Consider the following 23,174-nt stretch of genomic DNA (forward strand, 5'->3'; position numbering starts at 1 on the left):
GTGGGAGAAGAAGCAGAAAAACTATGAATTACAGTAAAACCGGCCATTTTTTGGAAAGGTTTGTTGAAAGTGCACACATGTCTTGAATGCTATTTTTTAACGTTTGAACAGGATGTGGGAGTTACGGACGAAAGAAGAAGAAGAAAAAGAAGAAGAAGAAGAAGAAGAAGAAGAAGAAGAAGAAGAAGAAGAAGAAGAAGAAGAAGAAGAAGAAGAAGAAGAAGAAGAAGAAGAAGAAGAAGAAGAAGAAGAAGAAGAAGAAGAAGAAGAAGAAGAAGAAGAAGAAGAAGAAGAAGAAGAAGAAGAAGAAGAAGAAGAAGAAGAAGAAGAAGAAGAAGAAGAAGAAGAAATAGATGAAAAATGGTGCGGAATAACAAATGTGTGAATCCCTGTTGGCAATCACTCAACTAGAAATGCATGTTTCCTTTACTGTGGCTGAATAAAAGAACACATCTAGCAGACAATGATTGTATCGGACTTTCCAAGATTTCCCAGGTTCTAAACCAAAGGCCTTTCCATGTCCATTTAACAGTATATCCAAAGTGAGCAAAAACGAGTTTAACTGTATACAAAGCTATAAAGAAAAAAACTCAGGCTCAAGTGTAACGTCAGAAGTGGTCAAAAACTGTTTCACCGCCAGTCTCTCCATTCGACATTTGTCCAATCAATTTCACCTGTGCGCCCCTATATGCTCTCGTTACAGGTGCTGTGAATGACACAGAACGTAAATGACGCTTTCTAATTCAATAAATCTTATTATTCATAAAGCAGATTATCTAGAACACACTAACATATGATTTATTAATTCTGGTTTATTGAAACTACAGGAGCTAGTAAAATTACAGACATTATGTGTTATGTTTAAGGCTAAAAGTAAAACATTACCAGCAAATTTACAAAAAATGTTTGTCATCACTTCTGAGAATGAAGAGCATAGAAAAAAAGGTCATTTCAAACATCAGTATTCAAGGACAACTTTAAAACAAATGTGTATATCAGTGGTGGGTGTTAAACTATGGAATTCTCTTTACAACGAGATAAAAGATTGTAGAAATATATTCCAATTTAAAAAAATATACAGTGCCCTCCAAAAGTATTGGAACAGTGAGTCCAATTTGTTTATTTTTGTTGTAGACTGAAAACATTTGGGTTTGACATCAAAAGATGAAAATGGGACAAGAGATCAACATTTTAGCTTTCATTTCCAGGTATTTACATCTGGATCTGATACACAACTTAGAAGATAGCACCTTTTGTTTGAACCTACCCATTTTTCAGGAGAGCAAAAGTATTGGAACATGTGACTGACAGGTGTGTTTTGTTGCCCAGGTGTCTCCCAGTTACATTGATTATTCAAACAATAAATAGCACTGAATGTCTGAGCTCAGTTTCACATTGGGTAGGATGGGTTTTGCCTGTGCAGACTGCATTTAGAGGTGGAAGCAACATGAAAACCAGAGAGCTGTCTATGGGTGAAAAAGAAGCAATTGTGAATCTGAGAGAAGATGGACAATCAATCAAACATTGGCCATAGCCAGTACAACCATTTGGAATGTCCTGAAGAAGAAAGAACCCACTGGTGTACTAAGCAACAGACGTGGAACAGGTAGACCAAGGAAAACATCAGGAGTTGATGACAGAAACATTGTGAGAGCTATAAAGAACAACTGTTAGTGACATCAACAACGACCTCCAGAGGGCAGGAGTGAAGGTATCACAATCCAATGTTGGCAGAAGACTTCATGAACAGAGGCTACACCAGAAGATGCAAACCACTCATTTGCAAGAAGAACAGGAAGGTCAGGCTGGAATTTGCCAAAAGGTACAGAGATGAGCCTCTTTTATGGGACTGATGAGACAAAGATTAACTTCTTTCAAAGTGATGGAAAGGCGAACGTTTAGAGAAAGAAAGGATCTGCTCATGATCCCAAACATACAAGCTCATCTGTGAAACATCTTGTCATGGCTTCTTCTGGGACGTCATCTTCATTGATGATGTAACACATGATGGCAGCAGCAACATGAACTCAAAAACATTTTGTCTGCTAATTTAAAAAAGTTGCAAGCAAACTGATTGGGAGATCCTTCATCATGCAGCAAGATAACCACCAAAACAATAAAGGAGTTTATCAAGTGGAAGGTTTTAGACTGGCCAAGTCAGTCTCCAGACTTAAAGCCAATAGAGCATGCATTTCACCAGCTGACTGAAGGGAGTAACCCCCCAAAACAAACAACAAGTGAAAGAGGCTGCGGTGAAAGCCTGGAAAAGCATCACGAAAGAAGAATGCAACAGTTTGGTGATGTCAATGTCTCACAGGCTTGATGCACTTATTGAAAGCAAAGGATTTGCAACTAAATATTAAGTCTTATTAAATGTTCATGTCAAATCGCAATATTTTCTTGCAGAATTCGAAGGAACAACTTATTGCAGGTTGTAGCAATGCAACTAAAAAATGTCGGCCTTTCCAAATGAGGGCAATGTGAGGAGAGTATGGATGTCTCCTGCACAAAATGAGACAGAGTGGAATCAGCAGTGATCGTTTGAATGATTCTAACTTCCAAGAAGAAAAGTTTTGGTGGAAAAATGTTAAAAGACTGTGATCTTAAAAATCTGGAGGAAAAACTGATTAAAAAAAAGAGCAGAGCAGGCGATCAAAAACAAGAGAAAAAGAAGGTAAGCCGGTAGAATTGTATTTTTGCGTCCTCTTCTACTGATGTTTTCCTCAAGATGGAAGCACAGGCTATGTTGTCTATGGAAGAGTATTGAAGTTCTTTTATATTTACTTATTGTTCATGATGTTAACTATATCCTTTTTATAAAATATCAAGCACCGGGGCGATACGAACATGCAATTAAGTGACCAAAATAGTGTTTTATATGCCTTTATCCACACTGTCTATGCTGAGAAATGGGCCCCAATAGGGGGCGACACATCGAGTCAGGCGATGGAAAGGGCATAGTACAGTTAGTTAAGTACCGTATTTTTCTATAAGGCGCACTTAAAATCCTTTAATTTTCTCAAAAATAGACAGGGCGCCTTATAACCCGGTGCGCCTAATGTAAGGAATAATTCTGTTTTTTCTTACCGACCTCAAAGCTATTTTATTTGGTACATGGTGTAATAATAAGTGTGACCAGTAGATGACAGTCACACATAAGATATATGCGTAGACTGCAATATGACTCAAGTAAACAACACCAAAATGTTATATGTTCCATTGAAAATATAGAACATTACACACAGCGCTCAAAAATCTATCAAAATGTTTTGGTACGACTTTGGTAAGCTATGAAGCCGCACCGCTTGATGGATTGTACTGTGCTTCAACATAGGAGTATTATTATGGTGTGTGTATAAGATAAGACATATTCTCTGGTGTTTTGTTTCTCAATATTATGCAAAAGCAACTTTTCTTACCTTCTGGTACCTGCTGATCTATATTTGGGATCTGCATAAATCCTGAAAAATTGCCTTTGTAGTCCGTGCCGACACCGTAGTCGATAAGACATTCATCCTCCGCTGTTGCAATTTCTACAAACCCCGTTTCCATATAAGTTGGAAAATTGTGTTAAATGTAAATATAAACGGAATACAATGATTTGCAAACCATTTTCAACCCATATTCAGTTGAATATGCTACAAAGACAACATATTTGATGTTCAAATTGATAAACTTTTTTTTTTTTTTGCAAATAATCATTAACTTTAGAATTTGATGGCAGCAACACGTGACAAAAGTTGGGAAAGGTGGCAATAAATACTGATAAAGTTGAGGAATTCTCATCAAACACTTATTTGGAACATCCCACAGGTGAACAGGCAAATTGGGAACAGGTGGGTGCCATGATTGGGTATAAAAGTAGATTCCATGAAATGCTCAGTCATTCACAAACAAGGATGGGGCGAGGGTCACCACTTTCTCAACAAATGCGTGAGCAAATTGTTGAACAGTTTAAGAAAAACCTTTCTCAACCAGCTATTGCAAGGAATTTAGGGATTTCACCATCTACAGTCCGTAATATCATCAAAGGGTTCAGAGAATCTGGAGAAATCACTGCACGTAAGCAGCTAAGCCCGTGACCTTCGATCCCTGCATCAACAAGCGACATCAGTGTGTAAAGGATATCACCACATGGGCTCAGGAACACTTCAGAAACCCACTGTCAGTAACTACAGTTGGTCGCTACATCTGTAAGTGCCAGTTAAAACTCTCCTATGCAAGGCGAAAACCGTTTATCAACAACACCCAGAAAAGCCGTCGGCTTCGCTGGGCCTGAGCTCATCTAAGATGGACTGATACAAAGTGGAAAAGTGTTCTGTGGTCTGACGAGTCCACATTTCAAATAGTTTTTGGAAACTGTGGACGTCGTGTCCTGCAGACCAAAGAGGAAAATAACCATCCGGATTGTTATAGGCGCAAAGTTGAAAAGCCAGCATCTGTGATGGTATGGGGGTGTATTAGTGCCCAAGACATGGGTAACTTACACATCTGTGAAGGCGCCATTAATACTGAAAGGTACATACAGGTTTTGGAGCAACATATGTTGCCATCCAAGCAACGTTACCATGGACGCCCCTGCTTATTTCAGCAAGACAATGCCAAGGCTTCATAGTAAAAGAGTGCGGGTACTAGACTGGCCTGCCTGTAGTCCAGACCTGTCTCCCATTGAAAATGCGTGGCGCATTATGAAGCCTAAAATACCACAACGGAGACCCCCGTACTGTTGAACAACTTAAGCTGTACATCAAGCAAGAATGGGAAAGAATTCCGCCTGAGAAGCTTAAAAAATGTGTCTCAGTTCCCAAACGAACAACTGAGTGTTGTTAAAAGGAAAGGCCATGTAACAGTGGTGAACATGCCCTTTCCCAACTACTTTGGCACGTGTTGCAGCCATGACATTCTAAGTTAGTTATTATTTGCAAAAAATAAAAAAAGTTTATGAGTTTGAACATCAAATATCTTGTCTTTGTAGTGCATTCAATTGAATATGGGTTGAAAAGGATTTGCAAATCATTGTATTCCGTTTATATTTACATCTAACACAATTTCCCAACTCATATGGGAACGGGGTTTGTAATATAAAGTAAAAGTAGTGTTAAGTTCTTACTTATATCTGTCAGTAAACTCGCCATGAAAGCACTAAAACATACCGGTTTGGTGAGTTTACATAATTCACCCAAGGAACTTTAGTTATTAGAGAGTTCCGGTCGGACGGTTTTTCACGGGACATATATATTGTGTATCGTGACATGGCCTAAAAACATCGAGATATTATTAAAAGGCCATATCGCCCAGCCCTAGTTTCAATATATTTTTGTTTTCATTCATGGTTTACCAACTCGTTAGTTCAATTCCGGTCATCTGGACTCTACGGGTCGGTCATTTAAAAACATGTATTCCACAGTTCGTTCTATCAGGCTTTTAGAGTTTTATTTTAAATCACACCGACTACGTGGAATGTCTGTTAAATGATAGATTTCATTTATCCAAAGGAGCGCAGATTATCTGACCTGCCGTCTGTCCTCGGGTGCCTTGAGGAAAAGAGCATTGATGAGTGCGATGGCGTAGGTCTGAATCTCCTGGTTTGACCTGGAGGAACATCAAGCAACATAAGGTTCCTGTTAGAAGTATCTTGCTCCACACAACCCACAAAAGGTACTGCTGAATCGAACTAACTTGGTATTTCCACCAGAAATAAATGCGGTTAACTATGTGAATGTACCCAATTTTACAGACTATAAGACGCTTTGAACCCTGCAGCTTATGAAACGGTGCAGCTAATTTATGGATGTGTCTTCGCTAACAGCCATAAAGCTTGGTATTCAACAAACAGTTTTAATAATCAGGGTTTCTCCATGTATCAGAAAATCTAATTTAATGCTTTTTGATGCCTTTTTAATGTCACTTAAAACTAATTGAATGCCCATGTCCTACTGCAGATAGTTATTGAATATAGTCAAAAGCTTACAATTGTTTAGTATTTGACAATGATAATGTGGACAGTTGAAAAAGTTCCATTAACTCAGGGGTGGGCAATTAATTTTTACCGGGGGCCGCATGAGCAACCCGAGCACTGCTGGAGGGCCACATCGACAATATTTCAATTACATTTTGCTCAGTATTATTTTTGATATATACCGTAAGATAAATAATAATAATAATAATAATAATAATTAATAATAATAGTAATACTTCAACATAGTGTGTGTAACAGCATTCCATGACTAATATAAATAAATTAACATTAATAATAAATGACAGTAAAATAAGCACACGTATGACTGAGGAGTCATAGTGTAACTTAGTGTGGTGTTTGAGTTGTCCGACTTTTTGTGTGGCCATAAACGCACCAGTGGTTTAGTGGTATGCGTGTTGGTGACAGATGACAAGTTGGTTTTGGCCTGGTTTGTACGGCAGAAAATGACTAGTTTTTCGAGATAGAAGTGTTTTACACATGTTTTTGGTGTGGTTATGTCCGAATATAAACAGTTTTGCTCAATAAAGTGATCGATATAATTCCTGTCCTCGAAGCATCTCGATAGACGTTACAATAATTGAACGGTGTTCAATTGAACAGTGTTGACAAACACCGTTAGGGCCGCTTGTTGTCACTGTCATTCAAAGTTGCATTGCAAAATGACATAGAATAAATATGTTTATTTTGTTTAGAATTCAGATGGGATTTGATTTGGTGCGCGGCATATTTGCTGTGCGCAGCGGACGCTTGAGCAGTGCGCAATTGCGCAGGCGCGCACCTTAGAGGGAACGTTGCTTGGCAGTCCATGTCTTGTTGAAAACATGCCATTCGTCATCAACTTTTCTCTTTTTAGCGTCTCGGGTGTAAACCGTGCATCACTTGTCGCTGCATGTGCACCTTCACTCGCAGGTTACACACGGACATACGCTCATAAATAACACTTTTCAAAATAAAAGCAGCACAGTTGTATTGCGCGCACGACATAGATGTTTTTACATAGATGTTTTTTCAACTTTATTTTGTAATTTGTGATTGCAGCTGTTCACATTCACTCACAATCACGCATACGTCCACACGGAAGTAATACAAACAACGATTTTCAAAACAAAAGCAGCACCGTTGTATTGCACACTCGACATAGATACTTTTTTAAATGTATTTTGTAATTTATAATTGGCCTCACGCGGGCCGGACAGGGACGCACAAAGGGCCGGATGCGGCCCACGGGCCGCAGAATGCCCAGGTCTGCATTAACTGTTACTCTCTAGAGAATTAGACTGTTTAATCTAAGATTTTTTTTTCCTTTAGTGGTAGCAGCCGCTGCCAGTTGTGGTGGCGTTGTGGCTACAGTGTTGGTCACGCCAAAAGAAGTTTGGCACCGTTAACTGCTGCCTGTCTTTAATCGCCTACTTGGGATTAGCTAATAGCATGTGTGATTTCACCGCATGACATGTTTTTAATGCCTCGGGACATTTAATTTACTATTTTTAACGCCATTTAAAGGCCTACTGAAACCCACTACTACCGACCACGCAGTCTGATAGTTTATATATCAATGATGAAATCTTAACATTGCCGGGTTAACTTATAAAGTGCAATTTTAAATTTCCCGCTAAACTTCCGGTTGAAAACTCTTTTGGAGGATGACATATGCGCGTGAGGTAGCCAGTGAAACAGAGGTATGGCTCCCCCATTGAAGCCAATACAAAATAGCTCTGTTTTCATCTCATTATTCCACAGTATTCTGGACATCTGTGTTGGTGAATCTGTTGCAATTTGTTCATTATGGAGAAAGAAGCTGAGCAAGCAAAGAAGAAAGTTGTCGGTGCGAAACGGACGTATTTTGCGAGGGAAGTCAGGAACACAACAGAGCCGATGTTTCATTGTTTACATTCCCGAAAGATGCAGTCAAGATCGAAGAACTCGGACAACAGAGACTCTTACCAGGAGGACTTTGACTTCGATACACAGACGCCTGTAGAGAACTGGGACAACACAGACTCTTACCAGGATTACTTTGATTTGGATACACAGACGCAGACGCGGTACCGTGAGTATGCAGCTGCGCTTCCAAACATTTGATCGCTTGCCCGTAAGTGCGTGTCACGTACGTAACTTTGGTTAAATATATAAGCTTTATGAACCTTGGGTTAGGTCACATATGTCAGAGTCAAGGCCCGCGGGCCATATCCGGCCCGCGAGAAGGTTTTTTACGGCCCTTGGGATGATCTTGATTTATTATTAGAACCGGCCCGCAGACCGCAGATCTTTTACACGCACCAAGCGGATGCCGGTCCAAGGTTCCGAAAGGGGGCGAGCGGCCCGCCGGGACGCGCCTGCCGGCCGAAGGGCTGCAGCCCGGCCGTCAGTCGCGGAGCCCGCCGTGCCACGCGCGCCAAGGGGGCGGGCCGAAACCCGGCCCCGAGGCCCTGAGACTTCTGCTTTGTTTCCCCAAACCGCGCGTCACCGCCGGGCCCGCACCACCGTCGGGCTGCAGCCCGAGCGTCGGTGGCGGAACCCGTCATGTGCCGCGCGCGCCAAGCGGAGCGGGGGGGTCAAGCGGGCCGAAACCCGCAGGCCACCCCCTCACCACGAGGCCCTGAGACTTCTGCGTTTGACCCCTACGCGCGGCCCGTCGGGACGCGCCCGCCGTCAAGCCACGAGGGCCAGCCGTCGGGTCGCGGAGCCCGCCGTGCCACGCGCGCCAAGGGGCGGGCCGAAACCAGCGGGGGGTTTCGGGCACCCAACTCGCCTCCCTCCCACGGAGGGAGGAGGGGGGTTTAATGTGAACATTACTGTGCAATCACATATTTAGAGTTTTTACTCAATTCAAGTTTAAAAGTTAAAGTTTAATATTTGTTTTCACTGCATGTTACTTCTCCTTAAACAAAGTGTTGTTTTTGATTTATAGATTTTTGCACTTTATTTTATTGTAGTTCAATTTAATTATATTTTAAAAATATTTCAGTTGAGTGGATGATAGAAAATTGCTATTATTGTTTTTTTCTTTGAAGTAAATTTAGCCCACTTTTGCTAAAATAGAAAATATAGGCTACTGATGGTGCCTTGAATACCGGTTTCTTTCATTTAATGTTCATGTTATGGGGATTTTTATATAAAGGAAATTTGTCTTTTGTGTCTGTTGAAAATTAAAGATTACTGACAGAGCCATAAGAAAATATTGCTTTATTTATCTGATCATATTGGAATATATTTGTTAGGTTTTCAGTAGGTTCAATTAGGTTCACTAGACTATATGCGTCATTTAAAAATTTTTCAATGAACATTCGAACAGTCCGGCCCTCGGCTTGTAGCTAAATTTTTTATTTGGCCCTCCGTCCATTTGACTTTGACACCCCTGGGTTAGGTGAACGGTCCTTTGGGCTGAGTGAGTGTGTGTTGTGCAGGTGTTTGAATTGTATTGGCGGGTTATATGGACGGGAGCTAGTAGCTAGGAGCTAGGAGCTAGCATAACAAACACCTAGGTGTTTTTATGCGGGATTAATTTGTGGCAATTAAATATAAGCCTGGTTGTGTTGTGGCTAATAGAGTATATATATGTCTTGTGTTTATTTACTGTTGTAGTCATTCCCAGCTGAATATCAGGTCACCCCCGGCTCTCACAGCATCGCTTCCACTCCCCACTAGTCCTTCACTTGCACTTTCCTCATCCACAAATCTTTCATCCTCGCTCAAATTAATGGGGAAATCGTCGCTTTCTCGGTCCGAATCACTCTCACTTCTGGCCGCCATCACTGTAAACAATAGGGAACTTTGCGGAAATGTTCAACTGACTACGTCACGCTACTTCCGGTAGGGGAAAGGCTTTTTTTTGTCAGAAACCAAAAGTTGCGATCTTTATCGTCGTTGTGCTCTACTAAATCCTTTCAGCAAAAATATGGCAATATCGCAAAATGATCAAGTACGACACATAGAATAGATCTGCTATCCCCGTTTAAATAAAAAAAATTCATTTCAGTAGGCCTTTAAGGCCTTAATTTTTGCAAATCCCATTTAATGAATTTTAATGTTTTTAATGATCCACAGAAACTCTGCTATTACACAGACAGAGACAGTGAAATGGTGTGTTATAGTGTGCTGCGAGTTGAAAATGTACTTCCTGTCTTGTGCCTTGAACCGGATGCATAACCGGCTTAGGGTTTCTGCTCAAACAGTTACTTCATTTATCACTCCAAGCAACGTTTGTAAGTTTTACAATATAACTAAAACAATTTCTACTTACTAAAGCATCCCATGTGTGATGTCTGTATGAATGTTTTAATGCATATTTGTACGTGCTATCGTAATGTAAGCCTCGTTAGCATTAGCTAATAGGTTTACGAGTGTCTGTGTTAGTATTAACTTAAAATGGCATTCTTTTTGTATTGTTTCACTTTCGTAAATTCACCAAAACTTCCTGATTTGTGTCTTGAACCGGAAGTATATCTCGTTTTGTCTTCTATTCGTCAATAGCGTTTTTGCTCAAAATAATTCTTCATTCATCATTATGAGCTACGTTTGTAATTTTTTACAATATAACAAAAACATTTAAACTTACCAAAGCGTCCCATGTGTGCTGTCTGTAGGAGTGTTTCCGCGGATAATTGTACGTGCTATTGTAATGTAATGACGCTAGCCTCGTTAGCATTAGCTTACATGCTAACAGGTTTACGAGTGTCTGTGTTAGTATTAACTTACAAAGGCATTCTTTTTGTATTCTTTCAGTTTCAAAAATTCCTCAGTAAATTCCCCAAAAGGTCACCGTGGAGTAATTGAGTCTGTTCAGCTGATTGGAGAGCTAGCTTGCGCAGCCATTGGGTCCATGACGGTGACTTCTGTTTTGTTTGATCAGCCGTTTTACTGCCGTGTTACAGACGCCGTTTGGAAACAATCAAGGTATGTAAATAAACATTTCTAGGTAAATAATTAATTTCACAACCTATATATCTGCGACTAATTTATGGAAAAAACATGTTTTTCTTCTAAAATTTAGTGGTTGCGGTTTGGATATAGCCTGGAAAATATCGTATTTCCCCACGAGATATGGTTTTAACGGGTGACCAATCAAGAAATTCATGACGTTTCAATAATCTGGCACAAAAAGCAAGTTTAAGTTTAAGCAAAAGCTTAAACTTAACTGTTTTGAATAAACTAGTGGGTGGATAGTTTGGGCAGCTTTATGCACAATTCCATCCATCCATGTTCTACCACTTGTCAATTCTGGTTGATAAAAAAGAGACTTTTAGAGCCCCTTTGCTGAGTTATGGATGCCCTTTAAACATCCTAAAATAGCACTCCAGATGGAACATAAATCCATTGGTCTGCGCCCCCCCCTGTGCGTGTGTGTGCTCACACTTGCAGGTGCCCGATGAGTTGTCCCACGGTGATCTCCTGGGCCACTCGGTGGTAGAGACTGTGGCTGTTGAGAACCATGCTCTCCAGGATGGCCAGAGACCGCTGTAGAATGGACACGTCCACCATGGGCTGGTTCACGTATCCTGCAATCTTTGCATAAACATCACGTGTCGGTCATTACTAGAAGAGCAACAGCATCCTTGTTTACTTACTTTACTTGTATACTTTTCAAAATAAAAAAAATCATTGTCTTTATTTAAACAGAAAATCCTATGATAAAACTTATGATTTAAAATATGTTTCTTGTCGCACTCAAAGAACAATTATTTGACATAATACATATACCCTGCCATAATCTATAATTAAGTTAGAATAGAATGGAAAGCTTTATTGACATTGTATTAAATGCTTCATGATATACGGTTGCAAATTTTGATCAGTGCTTTGAGACAAATACAATCATTAGTAAATATTATAAACAATAACGGTAAAAGTACACAGACAAGACAAGTAGAAATTAAAACATGCAATGTTATAATAAAACACAAATGTGACCAAATTCAGTCAATTCACTTGCATTAGTTTACACCCACGTGGGCGGTTTGGACTGCGCTAATAATTTTCAACAAGCCAGTAGATGTTTGAACATCTACGTATCTATATGTGCACAACTGTTGACTACTATATTCCCATCTATGTGACGTATCTACAAAACCCAAAACGAGTGAAGTTGGCACGTTGTGTAAATGGTAAATAAAAACAGAATAAAATGATTTGCAAATCCTTTTCAATTTATATTCAATTGAATGGACTGCAAAGACGACATATTTAATGTTCCAACTGAGAAACTTAATTTTTTTTTGCAAATGATCATTAACTTAGAATTTAATAGCAGCAACACATTGCAAAAAAGTTGGCACATGGGCATTTTTACCACATTGTTACTTGGCCTTTCTTTTTAACAACACTCAGTAAACGTTTGGGAACTGAGGAGACCAATTTTTGAAGCTTTTCAGGTGAAATTCTTTCCCATTCTTGCCTGATGTACAGTTTAAGTTGTTCAACAGTCCGGGGTCTCCAATGTGGTATTTTTAGCTTCATATTGTGCCACATATTTTCAATGGGAGACAGGTCTGGACTACAGGCAGGCCATTCTAGTACCCGCACTCTTTTACTACGTGGCTTGGCATTGTCTTACTGAAATAAGCAGGGGCGTCCATGAAAAAGATGTTGCTTGGATGGATGGCAACATATGTTGCTCCAAAACCTGTATGTACCTTTTGGCATTAATGGTGCCTTCACAGATGTGTAAGTTACCCATGATTTGGGCACTAATACACCCCCATACAATCACAGATGCTGGCTTTTCAACTTTGCGCCTATAACAATCCGGATGGTTATTTTCCTCTTTGGTCCGGAGGACACGACGTCTACAGTTTCCAAAAACAATTTGAAATGTGGTCTTGTCAGATAGAAATGTTGTTAAATATAGTTTTGATGTAGCTAGCTACTTTTGCCGTGTAGCTTGTAGTGTCATTTCTCACGTTTGGTGAGGCATGTTTTAAAGTGACACTTAAAGCGGCACTTCTACGTTTTAAGCATCGCCGTCATCAATAGTTTTGAAGCCCAAATACCTCCATATTGCGCTTCAGCCACCCTTTTTTTATTAACCAGCGGAATTGCAGTTTTTTCGTCACTATTCCTTTCCAGACTTGTTCTGCTTGTATGCACTCAGTGTGTGTGTTTTGACACCGCAGCATATGTGGATGGAGAGGACAAATTCCAAAGGCAGAAGTACCTTTTTTTAATTCATTGGTACCACGGTACCATGGAGAAATATAATCTTAGAGAAAAATGTAATGTAAAACATTTGTACACACGTACAACACTTAAAAACTTTAGTATATCAGTAGGTGGAATTAAATTATGGAATGGATTAAGCAAAGAAGTTAAACAATGTACTAATATGATCCAATTCAAGAAACTCTTCAAACTTAAAGTGTTTACAAATAACAAAGAAAAAGAACCATGATAAACATTCTGAATGTATTTCATCCATCCATTCATTTTCTAGATACTCTTATGTTTTTAAAAAAAAAAAAAAATTTACTTCATTAATTATTATGTATTTATTTATTTGTTAATGTTATTACTTATGGAGTATATTGTGAATAATTGGAGAACAGGAAGTGAACAAAAGTTTTAGCAACTGCTATGTAAGGGAAAAGGGGTAGGATTAAATAAGCTCTGCTTCTTCATGCTCCTTTTCGAACATGTTGAATAGAGGAACTGGAAATTGCGATGTATCAAATAAACTCAAACTCAAACTTTATTAGTAGCGGTGTACCGTAGAACGCTCTAGTCCCACTACTACAAACCCGGCAGCAACGGAGTTAACGGCTGAGGACGTTTTTTTACACTCATCGTGCATCGGTTGATGAATAAACAAATAAACTACATGGAAAAGAAGCCGCCATCGACGACTGTTTTGTCTGTTGTGAATTTTTTTAAGGTATGCAACGTTAACGTTTTCACATTCGCAAGCTTTTTGTAAGTATTTTAGCCTAACGTGAGCTAGCGTGTCTAATGTTACAAACTAGTGTGTAATATGTTATATAACTTATGCAGAAATTGTGGAATTTTCTCTGGCCCGATCTGAAATGCCTCCCTCTGAAGGGCGAGATTCACACTTCCTACTCCCTACGTGCAAAGAGTCGTTGGGACACCACTACCAGGCATGTGTTGGAACTTAATGTAAAAGACTGAAAACAAGCCGAGGGTAGGGGGCCGGGTCCAGGGTGGTGCCTGGTGGGGGCACAAGGGAGCGCCTGTTTTTTTAAGCAATTAAACATGCAAAAATTAGAAAAAATAATAGCAGCATTTAAAGATGTTTTAATGTTCAAAGAATTGAAAAATGATCAACAGAGTTGACATAAATACATAGTCCATTCATCCACATGAATAACTATGTCTGTTTCAGTCACTATGTTATTTAATCACTACAGTAATTACAACTTCATCCACAGGAACCACATGGGTTAGCCTACTCTATACAGTATTTACAACATCACTAGTGTTCACTTCACAGCCTCAGATGGTCCATCTAGTTATTGACATTGTTTACACATTACTTTGTCCGTTTCAGTCACTATGTTATTTAGTCACTACAGTAATTGTGTTCACATCCGCAGGAACCACATGGGTTAGCCTACTCTATACAGTATTTACAACCTTAGTAGTGTTCACTTCACATCCACAGATGGTTCATTCTAGTTATTGACATTATTTACACATTACTATGTCTGTTTCAGTCACTATGTTATTTAGTCACTACAGGATTGTAGGATTTAGGATTTGTTGCACAGGTGGCATCCTATGACTGTTCCATGCTGGAAATCACTGAGAGCGGCCCATTCTTTCACAAATGTTTGTTGAAACAGTCTCCATGCCTAAATGCTTGATTTTATACACCGGGCCAAGAGATTGGGACACTTTATTCTCATCATTTGGATGGGTGGCCATACTTTCGGCCATATAGTGTATGTTGTCCCCTGCCCGGGGAGTTGCACAAGTTCATTTCTCTCTCTCTCTTCTTTTGTAGCATGTAGCTTAGCTAACCGCTATGTGGGTCTAAAAACAGCTAAGCTACGGAAATCGCAACTTGTTTAAAAAGTGACAAAGCTACTGCCAAGCTACTAAGAAATGTAGTTAAGCTACGTAGCTTCGATTTTAAGTCAATTATTTTGTAATGGAAAACCGTAGTTTTTAACCACTGGATTATCAAAAACCGTACTCATTGCGGGAAACCAGAGTTGTGGGGAGGTATGGCAAAGACACGGATCAAGATTTTAACACACATTGTAGGTCAGAAAAAACAAAAGAAAAGCGGAAAATGAAATAAAAAAGACGGATTTCCGACTATAGACGGAAAAGTCACATGCCTGCACTACTCTCAGGGGAACGTGTAAAATGTAGAGATCAGGCTAAAAAAGTAGGGCGAGGGGGCGCATTGGGAGTGGGACTGGCCCTAAATATTCCCACTAAAGACTTTTTCCGTTGAGAAACTCCCAGGAACGTAGTTAGGCTTTTCACAAACACGCATTGACACCACTGAAAGCGCTGGAGATAATCCGAGGGGTTGCTAGGCAACAGCACCCACTCACTTCCACCGTGTGGGAAGTAAGGAAGGTCAAAGTTAAATCGAAGCAGGCAAGGACTACAAAGACGGCGCGATCGGAGGCGGCGTGTGTGCGGTGATGTGAGGCACCTGCTTGATGAAGGACAGCGAGATAAGATCCCAGGACACGATGCTGTGGTCCATCAGCTCCAGGAAGGCAGTCAGGGTGAAAGCCAGCATCTCCCCAAAGCTGGAGGAATAAGACGACAGGCACATGATCAGTGGAACATGTACCTTCTTCCTCTCCAAGATGTTAATGTTTGTTTGCACTTTGTGCGTGCGTGTTGACACACTCAACATCATGCTCTGTAGTCACTGCAACAGAGCGACATTCAGATGAAAGAACGGTACCGGTACTTTTCAAAGGCATGATAGTACCGATTTCAATCAATTAGTATCGTGGTACTTTGTCAGTACATCCTACTAAATGCTGCGCGTGCAACAGAATAAAACATATTTTGATTCAAAGGTAGCAGTGTGGAAATGCCATGAACACACCAACATGTGCCGGGTGATGGCGTTAAAAGTCATGTTTGATGGTCTCACAGCTGCTATTCCTCATCTCTTTACAAGCTCCCTAACCTGAATTCCTTCAGCTTTGCTTTCACGCTGGAAATGAATTGTTTGTTTTCTCCCCCCGACGATTTCGGCAGTTAATGATGTCACACGTTCACGCCATGTTTTGAACTTGTTAAGAGGAAAAAAAAACTTAAGCACTGAGTCTTGAATTTAGCCATGTCAATAAGCGATTTAAGGACCCACAATGCAATGCGTTCCCACGCCACATTTTCAAGCCCTGCGGTCAAAAGAAGGGCATGAATTCTCTTGTCATTCAAGAAGTGTCTTTGTGCGGGGTTGCTAGCATCACACTGCAACGAGTTAGCCATTACAAAAGGGGCTAACTTCATTGTCAGATAAGTAAAGTACAACTCTACTTCTGCCAACATTGTTTGGCAATACTTTATTCAGACATGTTATTTATTGTTTTGCGTGTGTATATTTAAGGTTCCTCCTGAACATACACTATATTGCCAAAAGTATTTGGCCACCTGCCTTAGCTCACATATGAACTTGAAGTGCCATCAAATTCCTGACCCATAGGGTTCAATATGATGTGGGTCCACTTTTTGCAGCTATTACAGTTTCAACTCTTCTGGGAAGGCTGTCCACAAGGTTGCAGAGTTTCACACTCGGAGCGGCATTTGGGCCCCTTCCTCTTCCAACGTGACTGTGCACCAGTGCACAAATCAAGGTCCATAAAGACATGGATGACAGAGTCTGGTGTGGATTAGGGTTAGGCGCAATAAGTGTTCAACTTCAGCCTAAACCCTTTTGGTCTGCAACATTTTCATTTTCAATCTATGAATGTATAACTGTTTGTTTATTTTGTTGACCATTGACAGAAGAATAATAAACTAACTGGATGAACTTGACTGGCCTGCACAGAGTCCTGACCTGACCTCGATAGAACACCTTTGGGATTAATTAGAACGGAGACTGAGAGCCAGGCCTTCTCGACCAACATCAGTGTGACCTCACCAATGCACTTTTGGAAGAATGGTCGAAAATTCCTATTAACACACTCCGCTACCTTGTGGACAGCCTTCCCAGAAGAGTTGAAGCTGTAATAGCCGCAAAAGGTGGACCCACATCATATTGAACCCTATGGGTTAGGAATGGCATGGCACTTCAAGTTCACATGTTAATCAAGGCAGGTGGCCGAATACTTTTGGCAATATAGTGTATTTTGTTGCTTTTGGTTGTGATTTTTATTCAAGTGCAAAATTTTGTTAACAGACAAAGTATATTTCATTGTTATCATTTGTGTGTTTTATTTAACTTGGGAGATTTAAAAGCTTACATTCCAATTAAAGTGTTAAAATACATTGCATATTAAAGGCCTACTGAAACCCACTACTACCGACCACGCAGTCTGATAGTTTATATATCAATGATGAAATCTTAACATTGCAACACATGCCAATACGGCCGGGTTAACTTATAAAGTGCAATTTTAAATTTCCCGCTAAACTTCCGGTTGAAAACGTCTATGTATGATGACGTATGCGTGTGACGTCAATCGCTGAAACGGAAGTATTCGGACACCTTTGAATCAAATACAAAAAGCTCTGTTTTCATCTCAAAATTTGTAATTGTTTAATGAACAATGAAGACTGCAAAGAAGAAAGTTGTAGGTGGGATCGGTGTATTAGCGGCGGCTACAGCAACACAACCAGGAGGACTTTGAGTTGGATAGCAGACGCGCTACCGTGAGTACAGCTTTGGTTTCCAAACATTTGATCGCTTGCCCGTACGTGCGTGGCGCTATGTGCATGTCACATACGTAACTTTGGGGAAATATATGTTTCTTGCCGACTCTGATGGCGGCCGGGGTGTCGTCGAAAGCTACAACGCCCGCCGCCGCACTGCTGTCCTCACCTTGACTTCCTCCGTCTCCGGGCCGCCGACCGCATCGATGATCGGGTGAAGAAGTCCTTCGTCGCGCCGTCGATAGCTGGAACGCAGGTGAGCACGGGTCGTGATGAGCAGATGAGAGCTGGCATAGGTGGAGAGCTAATGTTTTTAGCATAGCTCTGTCGAAGTCCCGTAGCTAAGTTAGCTTCAATGGCGTCGTTAGCAACAGCATTGTTAAGCTTCGCCAGGCTGGAAAGCATTAACCGTGTAGTTGCAGGTCCAGTGTTTAATAGTATTGTTGATTTTCTGTCTATCCTTCCAGTCAGGGGCTTATTTCTTTTGTTTCTATTTGCAGTTAAGCCCGATGCTATAACTTTAGCTCCGTAGCTAAAGTGTTTCGCCGATGTATTGTCGTGGAGATAAAAGTCACTGTGAATGTCCATTTCGCGTTCTCGACTCTCATTTTCAAGAGGATATAGTATCCGAGGTGGTTTAAAATACAAATCCGTGATCCACAATAGAAAAAGGAGAGAGTGTGGAATCCAATGAGCCAGCTTGTACCTAAGTTACGGTCAGAGCGAAAAAAGATACATCCTGCACTGCACTCTAGTCCTTCACTCTCACGTTTCTCATCCACGAATCTTTCATCCTGGCTCAAATTAATGGGGAAATCGTCGCTTTCTCTGTCCGAATCGCTCTCGCTGCATTGAAAACAATGGGGAAATGTGAGGAGCCTTTCAACCTGCGACGTCACGCTACTTCCGGTACAGGCAAGGCTTTTTTTTATCAGCGACCAAAAGTTGCGAACTTTATCGTCGATGTTCTCTACTAAATCCTTTCAGCAAAAATATGGCAATATCGCAAAATGATCAAGTATGACACATAGAATGGATCTGCTATCCCCGTTTAAATAAAAAAATGTCATTTCAGTAGGCCTTTAAAGGGTATACTTGCATTATTATTGTGTGAATGCTCCAAAACATTCACACATTTGGTTTTCCACACCAAAATTCATCTATTTATTCTTCTTCTTCTACAGATTTTGGCACGATGTGCCCGCCACATTTTTCATCCGATTCAAACCGTTCCAACTTCAAACTGTTCAGCCTATTTGGGAATCACGGGCTTTCCCTTAACAAATACCAACATTTCCCAAATTTCCCACAATTCGAGGTTTTCCGGGACATTTTTCAAACTTCCACCAATGTCCACATTTTTCAACCGATTCAAACCATTCCACCTTCAACATATTCCACTCATCCTGGACATTCAAACTATCATTTTTTAAGTAAAAAAAAGAATTCCAGGAATTCCCCTGAGTTCCCGTTTTTTCAAACCCTTTTTTTTCCCTTTTTTCTGTCGATTAATCCTTCCACATTTTTAAACCCAGTTCAACCGTTCCACCGTCAAATCATTCCTCTTAATCAGGACAAATAACAAAGTTGTTTTTTTAACTGGAAAAATTCCCTGTTTTCCCGAAATGTCCACATTTCCATGAAATTCCCATTGAAAAGAATGGGACATTTTTCAAAGTTCCAACTTCAAAATATTCAGCATGTTCACAAATTGTGTGCTCCCTTTCAACAATTGTAAAAAAAATTCCCGGATTTCCTAGAAATCTCTGTTTTTTGGGACATTTTCCCCATTCAAAATGAAAGGGCAAAACAATTCCCACATTTTAAACCTATTCAAACCATTCCAACATTAACACATTCCACTCATCCTGGACATTGAAACTAACACTTTCCCAAGTTCCAAACCAAATTCCGGTTTTCCTGGAAATTCAAACTATTCAACATTCAAACCATTCTTACATTCATACTACATTCTGTCAGCATTTCAGTTCAACTTCAGCATTGGAGCATTCACACGCAATTGCCTTTTCTAGTTATTATGTATCATCATTACATTAGTGGTTAATTTGATCAATAAAAATGATGGCAACAATATTGTTCATCTGCAATTATTTGTAGGTCAATATGTTGTCGAGCAATATTTGTTATTGGCCTAGGCCAAGATGCTTTGACCGTATCAACCCTGGCGGATCCTAAGGTCCTTTGGTACTGGCCTTTCATCCTGACCAAATACCAGGACAAAGACCCTCGGTGAGGCTTCATTCAGCCACTGTTCCCCCCCCCCCCCTACCCCCTGTGGAACAACCTGCCAGAGAGCCTCCGGACTTCTGAGACTGTGTAATTTTTTTTTTTTAAGTAAAGACACATTTTTTTTATCAGGCTTTTTACTGATCATGTTAAACTTTTCTTAGTTTTTTATTTATGTATTGCTATTATTACTACAATTATTCCCTCAATGTTGTATTTATATTATTGTATTAATGTTTAATTTATATTTTATTTTTCCATATATATTTTAATGTTTCATACTATTTTTAGATAGCGTTTAAAAGGCTAGTTAGTCTCCATCTTTGTTTTTGTTATAATGGTCAATAGTGCGTGTGTGTTTCTATTAGTGTTGTAACGATACCAATATTTTGGTACCGGTACTAAAATTATTCCGGTACTTTTCGGTACTTTTCTAAATAAAGGGGACTACTAAAAAATGGCATTATTGGCTTTATTTTAACAAAAAATCTTAGGGTACATTAAACATATGTTTCTTATTGCAGTTAAGTCCTTAAATAAAATAGTGAACATACTAGACAACTTGTCTTTCAGTAGTAAGTAAACAAACAAAGGCTCCTAATTAGTCTGCTGATGTATGCAGTAACATATTGTGTCATTTAAATTCTATTATTTTGTCAACATTATTAAGGACAAGTGGTAGAAAATTAGATATTAATCTACTTGTTCATTTACTGTTAATATATCCTTATTTTCTCTTTTAACATGTTATAATACACTCCTGTTTGATACTTTACATTAGTTTTGGATGATACCACACATTTAGGTATCGATCCCATACCAAGTAGTTACAGGATCATACATCGGTCATATTCAAAGTCCTCATGTGTCCAGGGACATATTTCCTGAGTTTATAAACATAATATAACATTTTTTTAAACGGAAGAAGATGTTGTGATGCCAAAAAATATTGATGTAATCATAGTAGTATCATCTAGATAAGTGCCTGTACTTGATATCATTACAGTGGATGTCGGGTCTCAATCCACCAATGGCGTTTGTTTACATTTTGATGCCGGTGAGCTATCGTATCCTCCTACGGTGTGTAGTGAAGCATGATTAGCTTTTCCTCGTCCTGCAGGGATAATGATACTTGTAAGAAACATACTTTATTTGTCGCCATGGAGGCCAGAATTAGTGATTTAGAAGTAGCTAAAACACTGCCGACGGCGGATGGACGTTAGCCGCTAGCTAGCTAGCCATGTCTTAAAGCACCTCATCCTGAGGGTGTTTCAGTGTTCAGTGTTGGGACTGTAATGCCGTTAGTTTTGGCGGTAACTAGTAATCTAACGCGTTATTTTGTATATTCAGTAACTCAGTTACCGTTACTACATAATGCGTTACTACATAAAAAATAACGTAAAATAACGCAGTATCGGCTAGAAACTGAGAAGATCTGAGTGTGTTTTATTGGAGCGCTGCGGTGTCGTCCTTCTGTGTCACAAGGAAAAGAAGCGGCGGGGGAGGGGGTGGGGAGCACCCAGACCGTAGTTGAGGAGCGCAGGGGAGACGTTCCTCCAGGGCCAATGTACTTCGGGACTAACAACCTTCACTTTACCCGGCAGTGGGTCTTTACAGCTCCGTACTCGAGGGTGAATGACGAGGCCGGCGGTTTGTTGCAACTTTGTGACTTTATTGGTGTCTTGCACGCAGCCTTCCACCAAGCTAGAGCCCCTGCATGCACTAACTGTTGCGCTCCCTCACCTCTCTCGCCCACTCACTCACTGACGTCACTCACCTCACATGCTGTCATATCTTAAAGGGCCACACACACACACACACGCTACTCTCATAACAACTAACAAGACATCATGGCGAAGCCAGAAGTCGAGTTTCTTAACATGGAGACATTCTCAATACTTTTCTTTTGTCGAGCACAAAGAAAATAACATTTTAGTTAAATGTAAGTTGTGTCTAGGATCAAAGATCCTATCTACTTAAAGTTAAAGTTAAAGTGCCAATGATTGTCACACACTCATGGTGAAATTATTCTCTGCATTTGACCCATCGCCCTTGATCACCCCCTGGGAGGTGAGGGGAGCAGTGAGCAGCAGCAGTGACCGCGCCCGGGAATACTGCCCATAACAGCAATTCAAATCTGCTGAAACAGCTACAAAAGCAACATGCTTCAACGAAGCCAGTAAAGAGAGACAGACTCCGATGCCACTTCAGCTCCACTTAAGGATTTTAACGGAGGGACTGCTAGCCAGGACAACATTGATAGAGCCATTGTAGTGTATGTGCTAGAAGACATGCAGGCTATTTCTACAGTGGAGTCACCCGCTTTCAGGCAGCTAATTAGCATGATACCGGCGTCAAACAGCAAATGGCACGGAAAACATGTTCCAAGTACCTGGACAGTGAGTACATAAACATGGAAAGCGAGCTAAAGAAAACACTCCAAACTCTGCCTCCGCTCATCATTAATCAATGAAGGTACACACTCTGTCAATTATCTTATATACTCTTTCATTCTACACTTCTAGATTTTTGATTATCACATCACTCTAAATGTATAGACTATAAAGTTCACAAACATAAAGTGGGATTCTAGTGGGCCAGGCCAATCTTTCCTTATCTCTAAACTAAAACTGGGGAAATGTGTAGTGTTATGGGCTTCAGTACAGTGTTGATCTCATGAAGACATGATTTTATTTCCGAATTTCTTGAGAAAAAAAATGCCTGGTTAGGTTTTGTGTATGTCATGTGTGCCTTCCTTGGGTGAAGCCAGGTTTACAGCTATGTTGTTATTATGCTGTTTGTTACTTATGTATGTTATGTTGCAGCTATTTAAAATATTTTTGTCAATTTGTTCTGTCCTGAAATAAATTGGCCCTTTGAAACATATCTTTGTCTTTGTGTGTTGTATGTAGAGCACATTGCTTAGCAGAGTTCAGTGATGCAAATGCATGTCAAGTTGATCAACAGATTGTATTATTCTCCAGTGCAATAACAGTACTGAAATGAAGGCTAAAAGGGCATTAATGGGAGCATTTAAAAAAAATAAAATAAAGAAATAGTTACTTTTCACAGTAACGCATTACTTTTTGGTGTAAGTAACTGAGTTAGTAACTGAGTTACTTTTGAAATAAAGCAACTAGTAACT

The 23,174-nt window shown here is 40.0% G+C and overlaps 1 protein-coding gene across 8 annotated transcripts in view; it reads right to left on the reverse strand.

Annotated features, from left to right (window-relative positions):
* Window positions 1-23,174, reverse strand: part of LOC133655071 (engulfment and cell motility protein 2) — a 164,193-nt gene that overhangs the window by 68,074 nt on the left and 72,945 nt on the right. For 6 of the 8 annotated variants that reach the window (XM_062054994.1, XM_062054987.1, XM_062055000.1 and 3 more), the window contains 3 exons: window positions 15,603-15,702; window positions 11,334-11,485; window positions 5,514-5,592 (listed from right to left, as the gene is read on the reverse strand). In XM_062054994.1, the coding sequence (XP_061910978.1) occupies window positions 5,514-5,592; window positions 11,334-11,485; window positions 15,603-15,702 (331 nt within the window). The remainder of the gene's footprint in view (window positions 1-5,513; window positions 5,593-11,333; window positions 11,486-15,602; window positions 15,703-23,174) is intronic. The other 2 variants (XM_062055014.1, XM_062055005.1) reach the window with 1 other exon arrangement.

Source organism: Entelurus aequoreus, linkage group LG01 (assembly GCF_033978785.1).
Source record: "Entelurus aequoreus isolate RoL-2023_Sb linkage group LG01, RoL_Eaeq_v1.1, whole genome shotgun sequence".
In the NCBI taxonomy this organism is placed as follows: Eukaryota; Metazoa; Chordata; class Actinopteri; order Syngnathiformes; family Syngnathidae; genus Entelurus; species Entelurus aequoreus.